The sequence below is a fragment of the Borostomias antarcticus genome, assembly GCF_949987555.1.
Source record: "Borostomias antarcticus genome assembly, chromosome: 10".
NCBI classification, from domain to species: domain Eukaryota; kingdom Metazoa; phylum Chordata; class Actinopteri; order Stomiiformes; family Stomiidae; genus Borostomias; species Borostomias antarcticus.
Window position 1 is genome coordinate 23,349,414 of NC_140243.1, and position 7,500 is coordinate 23,356,913.

The 7,500-nt window shown below is 45.1% G+C and overlaps 1 protein-coding gene across 2 annotated transcripts in view; it reads right to left on the bottom strand.

Moving 5' to 3' along the window:
• The window catches only part of cgna (cingulin a), a 20,329-nt gene that overhangs the window by 2,477 nt on the left and 10,352 nt on the right, over positions 1–7,500 (bottom strand). For both annotated transcript variants that reach the window (XM_084444838.1, XM_084444837.1), the window contains exons 13-18: positions 6,219–6,467; positions 5,570–5,740; positions 5,014–5,175; positions 3,405–3,494; positions 3,146–3,229; positions 2,067–2,185 (exon numbers count right to left, since the gene is read on the bottom strand). In XM_084444838.1, coding sequence (XP_084300964.1) covers positions 2,067–2,185; positions 3,146–3,229; positions 3,405–3,494; positions 5,014–5,175; positions 5,570–5,740; positions 6,219–6,467 — 875 coding nt within the window. The remainder of the gene's footprint in view (positions 1–2,066; positions 2,186–3,145; positions 3,230–3,404; positions 3,495–5,013; positions 5,176–5,569; positions 5,741–6,218; positions 6,468–7,500) is intronic.

Sequence of the window (7,500 nt, forward strand, 5' to 3'; positions counted from 1 at the left end):
TTTTCTCTGTTAGAACAGTATTTCTGTTAGAACTCACTGACACTGTCTCCAATATGCTCTCCTCCTCCAGCCCCCTGGATATTGTTCCAAGTTCTCTTTTTAAATATGTTTTTAGCTCCTTAGGGCCATCCTTACTCTCCGTTGTGAATAGCTCCCTCAGATCTAGTTGTGTGCCTGATTATTTTAAACGCGCTAGCATTCAGACACTCCTAAAAAAGCCAAGCCTTGACCCACTGATTTCCCAGTAACTATCGACCTATATCCAAACTCACTTTTATGTCTAAAGTTCTGGAGAAAGTAGTCTGCAAGCAACTCCTACTGGTCCTGGACAAATGTGACATCTTTGATATGTTCCAGTCAAGCTTTACCATAGTACCGGCATAGTACCGAAACCGCTCTTCTCAGGGTTTCAAATGATATTCTGATGCTATTCTGATGCGTGCTGATGCTGGGGAATGTTCAGTGTTGGTAGTACTTGATCTAGGTGCAGGTTTCCACACTACTGTCCATGCTACTCTCCTTAGAAGGTGTCGGACGCTTCCGCTCATCGATGCACAGATGGGGCTTGGTATCCTGTGCGGCGTGCGAGTGTGGCGCTGAGGAACAAACCGCAGACCATGTCATTCAGGACTGTCCGATATATCGGACACCCAATGGAATGCATGGCCTGACGGTTTTGGATGACGAAACGGTGACATGGCTCCTGGAGGTGTCCCCGGATATATAGCCAGGGTGACCCCTCACCCAGGCTTGGGGTGGTAAAAGGATAGCCCCTCGGCCCCGAGCCTGGGGAGGAGAGGACACAACACCTAACCCGCACGACGAAGAAGAAGAAACAATGGGCAGGTATAACCAGGTCTGCCCTTGATTGGTTTGCCTCCTATTTGTCAGACAGGAGTTTTTCTGTGTCCATCAATAACTTTGTGTCCTCATCTGCTCTGTTAACTTGTGGTGTACCCCAGGGTTCAGTCCTTGTGCCTATTCTATTCTCTCTGTACATGCTCCCTCTTGGGTTTTTAATCAATAGTTTTAAGGGTATCTCTTATCACTGCTACGTGGACGATACACAGCTGGACTTGTCTTTTAAACCTAATGACCTAGGCAAACTACCTTGCAGGACTGTTTAACACCCATCAAAGACTGGATGTCTGATAACTTCCACCTTAACAACGATGAAACAGACGTTCTAATTTTATGCCCTGAGAGCAGAACTGAGAAAATACAGCGGTGTCCATTAGCCACTAATGTTAAGCAAACCTCCAAAAACCCCGGTGTCTTCTTTGACCAGCACATGACCTTTGAGCTGCATGTTAAGAAAGTGGTCCAATCTGGTTTATTCCCATTAAGAAACTTTGCTAAAATCAAAGCTGTTCTATCCCCTCAAAAAATATTCATGCTTTTGTTTCCTCCCGCCTGGACTATTGTAATTCACTGTTTACCACCCTGACTCCTGTCTTAACTCCAATTGGTCCAAAATGCAGCAGCTAGACTTTCAACTAACATGTAGTAGTGTAGGTCTAATGTAGGTCACACCTGTATTGGCCAATCTGCATTGGCTATCTGTTGATTGTAGGATTTATTTTAAGATTCTTTTAATCGCCTATTAAGCTCTGCACGGAATGGCCCCACTTTATATATCTGAGTTATTGTGTCCCTTGGCTACAGGGAGAACTCTGAGGCCTCCCAGGTCTTCTGACCAAGGCCTTCTTGCTGTCCCAAACCAAGGGTGACCAGGTTTTTGCAGTAGTGGCCCCCACCCTTTGGAACAGATACGCAGTCAGTGGATGGTTTTAAGGAGCTGCTTAAAACCCACCTGTACCACAAGCACTTTTCTATGTGATGTTGTGTTATCACCTCTGTTCGTGTGTCTGCCTGTTTCCTTTTGCCTTCTGTACAGTTTTAAATCTTTTATATTGTTCTTATATGTCTTTAATTTATTTTATTTAAATTGTGTTTCTATTTTTTTATATTGCTGGTGGTAACGTGTATGTTTCCCTATATTTGAATTATTTCATTGTAACCTTGGTTTTAAAAGGTGCTTTATAAATGAATGTTACTTTGCTTACCTCTCCTCAGAGTGAAGGCGCTCCTCCAGCTCCTGCATCTTACTCTCCAGCTGAGAGACTCCTGCTGAGGAGCGAGACTGGCCCTCCATGTCCGCCACACGGCCCCTCAACTCCTTCATCTGGACAGAGAGAGGGAGAGATGTTGAGAGAGCAGAAAAATACTCTTGTTCATGGCAACAACATCCTGTGTGTTTTGCATTTCACAAAATGCATTTTTAGTACACAGGAAAGCAAGTCAGACACACAGCAGGATTAAAAAATTAACACCCACCAAGCGCCAAATGTGGGTAAATTTGCCGAGTAAGTCTTGGAAGGTTATCCACCACACTAGTGGGGAAATGTTTGTACCAACAGTCATGTCATAGAAAGTGCTTCTGCCAACGGGCAGGTACGTTTGTAGTATTTGCAATGTGCACGAGGTGTCAGCTGAGCGCCGGGGGGAGGAGGAGGAGGAGGAAGACAGTTGGAAGGGAACAGAGATGAAGCAGAGACAAATGATAAATATGCTGTAGCTATTAAAGCACTCAAAGCAGGGGATAAATAAAAGGCACTGAAATTCTTGAATAAAACAGAAAATCTTTAAAGCTTTATCCAACTGACAAAGCTAAATGTGAGGGGAGTTTTTGCTGGTTAACTGTAGCTAACATTAGCTGGCTGGCTAACTTGCTGGTAAACAACAGTATCCTACTGAGCAAAGAAGACGACACAAGTGGATGGTAAGCATAATTTCTAGCTACATACCAGATAGCATTGGTTGCTCTACAAGATGGCCACTGAAATTTATTGAAAATGGTTGGCAGCTGGTAAATTTCGTTAAATTTGGCAAATTATTACACTAGCTTCATGAACAAATGGGTCACTCACTGATGTGTCAGTTTGCTTGACACGATCAAGATAAGCAAGCTAGGCTAGCAGTACTAGACTAGTCGTGCAGCTATATGACACAAAAAGGCAATTTATTATTTTGTGTCTGGCCCGTGGATTTTTTCATTTACCAGTCCCCTTGACAGGTTAGCCAAAAGTTAATTTTGGACACTGCTCACACAAGCACACACACACAAACACATACACACTCTTACATGTCTCTCCAGGGCGTTCTTGTCCAGCTCCAGGTCCTGTTTGGAGGACCTCTCCTGCATGAGCTCAGCGCGCAGCTGATCAATCTACAGAGAGAAGAAGAAAAGGGGTTAGAACAGGAGAGCTATGGATGTGTCTGTGTTAGTTTGAGTGTGCTAGTGTGTTTGTGTATTAGTGTGTGTGTGTGTGTGTGTGTGTGTGTGTGTGTGTGTGTGTGTGTGTGTGGGTGTGTGTGTGTTTGTGTTTGTGTGTGTACTGCACCTGGTCCCGGCTCCTGCTGACCCGGTCGGTGAGGAGTTCCACACTTCCCTTCTCCTCCTCCAGCTCCAGTTCCACACGCTTCAGCTTATCCTATCAGAATCACAATCATATCTTCAGCTTATCCTATCAGAATCACAATCATATCTTCAGCTTATCCTATCAGAATCACAATCATATTTTCAGCTTATCCTATCAGAATCACAATCATATCTTCATCTTATCCTATCAGAATCACAATCATATCTTCATCTTATCCTATCAGAATCACAATCATATCTTTATCGTATCCTATCAGAATCACAATCATATTTTCATCGTATCCCATCAGAATCACACAATCATATCTTCAGCTTATCCTATCTTCTACCAGGGCCCCGTACTACGAAACAGGATTACGGGGTTAGTAATAACTTCAGGTTCAAGCCTGGTTTATCCGTACTACGAAGGTGGTTCACTTTTCACCGTGCTACAGTATATCGCCGTGGTAACTTATGCTGCCGAGCTAACCTGCTCCGGGGCAGGTTAAGTTCCAGATTACGTATGAAGCACTGCCCGCTGACCGATCAATTCACTTGGAAAAAGGCATATGGACGTTAAGATTCTATATGGAACTTCAGTGTGCAAATTAAAAAATAATCTGCTGTGCGCAAACAGCGAGAGGTTCTTAAGAAGACTTTTTACAAACCGACAAAACCCTCTTTGGCTTTCCCCGATATCATAAGAAACATTGCAGAATGACAGCTGCTTGAGACATATTTTGCATTTAGTCGTAGACTGTAGACTATGCACTGGCTTGCGTTTTATTAGTCTACCTGCAGTTTCGTGTAAGCTGTGCGTGATGCTAGGATGATGATAGGAACAAAGAGAAGTAGGCTACATTTTAATTGAATTGTGAGAGCATCAATGCCTGACAATCAGCCTACTTCTCCACCCGAGCTTCACTTTTTCCATTTTAATAGCCTGTTTTATCTCTAGTTCCTCTTGTATAGAGACTTCACATTGTCTAGCTCCAACCTGAAACTATTAAAAACTATAGCCTACATTTGTACATTTATTTAAGCGTCCCCTGCCTAGGGGTTGCAGCTGAAAGAATAAGATATATTGATATAGGCTAAAATTGCTTTACATGCCATAAGAATAGGCATAGCCCAATGATCTAGCCTACTCATGTTCATGTGGAGGATGATGATAAAACGTAGGCAGTATTTTTCCAGCTTTCCTTCCTGCATTTGGCAGTAGCGACTGTGTTGCGCCTATAGTTCATATTTCTATATTATTGCTCCTCTTGTATGAAATGCGGTGGAGGGAACTAGGTTATGCGTATTCTTTGCCTTGTCCATGGCCATGTCCGAATACCCCCATACTAAGGTATGCAATTGGTCATTTCGAGCAAATACCCTTTTACCATGAACGCGCTCTAGATTGGACCAGCTGGGTCGACTTAACGAGTTGATAGCCACCGTCGTAGAACCGTTTATCCGTGATTGTGGTTGTCCGGTTTACTTGAGTGAGCTAGCGAAAAGTTATCCTGGATATGTTGAACGAACTTCATAGTACGGGGCCCAGGACTTGAGACATCTATCTCTCTCCATCCATCTCTCCATCTAACCTCCAGGGTGCGCATCTCCCTGGTCTTGTCACTCTGGCTGCCCTTGCTGTTCTCCAGCTCTCCCTCTAGGTGGCGCAGGCGGTTGATGAGCAGCTCTTTGTCCAGCTGGTGGTTGTCTCTCTCCTCACACACCAGGAGGAGCTCCTTCTTCTGCCGGGACACCTGACATGCATAGCACACACACACACACACACGGATACCGACACACACACACACACACACACACACACACAGAGTTACAAAAGTGTTCAGAGCAACCTCAGAGAACCATGTTGGAAAACATGTCTCACACACACAGACCGAGACCTGGGCGCGCGCGCGCACGCACACACACACACACACACACACACACACACACACACACACACACACACACACACACACACACACACACACACACACACACACACACACACACACACACACACAGAGTTACCAAAGTGTTCAGAGCAACCTCAGAGAACCATGTTGGAAAACATGTCTCACACACACAGACCGAGACCTGGGCGCACACACACACGCGCGTGCACACACACACACAAACACACACACACACCTCTTCCTCCAGTCTGCGAAGGCTGCTCTGGCTCCTCTCCAGCTCGATCTGGGTGTCGTTGCCATGGCGCTGCGCCTCCTGTGTCTCCCGGCGAGCTCTCTCTCTCTGCTCCTCCAGCTGAGCCCTGAGAGCCTGCACCTCCTCCCTGGAGGACGCACACACACTCTCATGCTGACACACACACACACACACACACACACACACACACACAAACACACACACACACAGAGGGAGGAGGGGAGAATGTCCATGCTCTTGAGATTTGCTCTGTAGAACAGTAGGTTCTAGTAATAGTAGTATTTTTTTTCATGGCTTCACCTGAAGCATTGATTCAAAGCATCATATCGTCACCTTCTTAAAATAATGGCCATTCATTATTCATTAAGTCATATTTTCAAAAAACAGAATGGCCTAAGTCAGCATATAGGCATAAGTTGACATAGGCCATTATACTACCGGGGTAGAAACAGTGTGATCTTTTCAATTGAGGATGTAGGAAATCAGAGGTGGCCAGCGCCATGAAGAGATGACTTCGGGGAAAAAAAAGCTTTCCTCACAAAATGACTTAGGCCATTATATTTTAAGGATTTTAAGCTTGTGGTAAGTTGACGATATGCTACCAGCCTCTCATCTCCACTCCTCTGCCCACCTCCTTGTTGAGTTTCTCAAGAGCTCTCTCCTGCTGCCGCCTGGCCTCCTCCAGCTGGGAGTTGGTAAGCGTGAGCGTCTCCCTCTCCCGCTCCCTCTCCTCCAGACGCAGGCTGAGCTCCCGCTGCTCCTGGCCCAGCCGAGAGGCTCCTCTCCTGGCCTCGTCCAGCTCCGACCTCGCCCCTCTCACCTCGGCGTGGAGGGCCAGCTCTAACTCTGAGCTCTCTGTGGTGGTGGCTTGGAGCTGGGCCTGGGGACAGAGACAGGGACATTTAGCACTACACACACACACACACACACACGCACACACACGCACACACACGCACACACGCACACGCACACGCACACACGCACACACACGCACACACACACACACCTCTGGCAAACACTCAACTGGAGATGAACTCTATGTATGTGTGTGTCAGGGTTTCCGTTAGAGAAAATCGGTACCGGTCAATGTGTCCGGGAAGATTAGACTTTTCCGGACAAACTGGAGAAATTCTGGTCATTATATTATAATATAATATTAGGCCTATTATAGGTGTTTGTCACGGTGATTGGCCGTTGTGTAGCTTATATATGCCATTTATTGTCTTATTTCGCATCCGTATGATTAAATGCGCTAGGCCTATATGTAATTGCACAGCCAAAAAAATAGTCACCTTTGAATTGCGACTGTAGGCTAGAACATGAATGTTTATTTCAACTGCATGAATCGGATTTGAGGATGCAGGCTAATTGGTTTGGGATTCGCGACAGTAATATGTGTTTACTAATTTCTCTTTCCAGTTTTAGCCTACCCTTTTTATCAATAAAACAGCGTCATTATAACCACGGACATCGCAGTAGGCTATGAGGTAGGAGGACATAACTGTTGAGAAACAACTGATAAGCGGGCTGGGCTAAATAAAAAAATGCCACAATGCATGACTAGATATATAACATTTTTATTTAAAAGTACAAGAGGTTAGGCAACATGTAGGCTTCTTGTAACATTTTAATTTAAGGCCTACGGCTGCGCTGATTGGAATTCATAGGCTAGGCCTATATGTATAGCCTACTTAAATAAATTGTAAGAACTTACACGTGCATAGGCTAATTTCCATTCAATATTAATAGGCCTTTCCTTTTTCGCCTCAAGCTCCGTACCTCGATCAGGCTCCATCTCGCTTGCTATGGTGGCCCGCTAGCCTATAGGCAGGTTTATCTATGGTGGCCCGCTAGCCTATAGGCAGGTTTATCTTACAGCTGTTTTTTCATCACATAGGCCTACTAGCCAATAG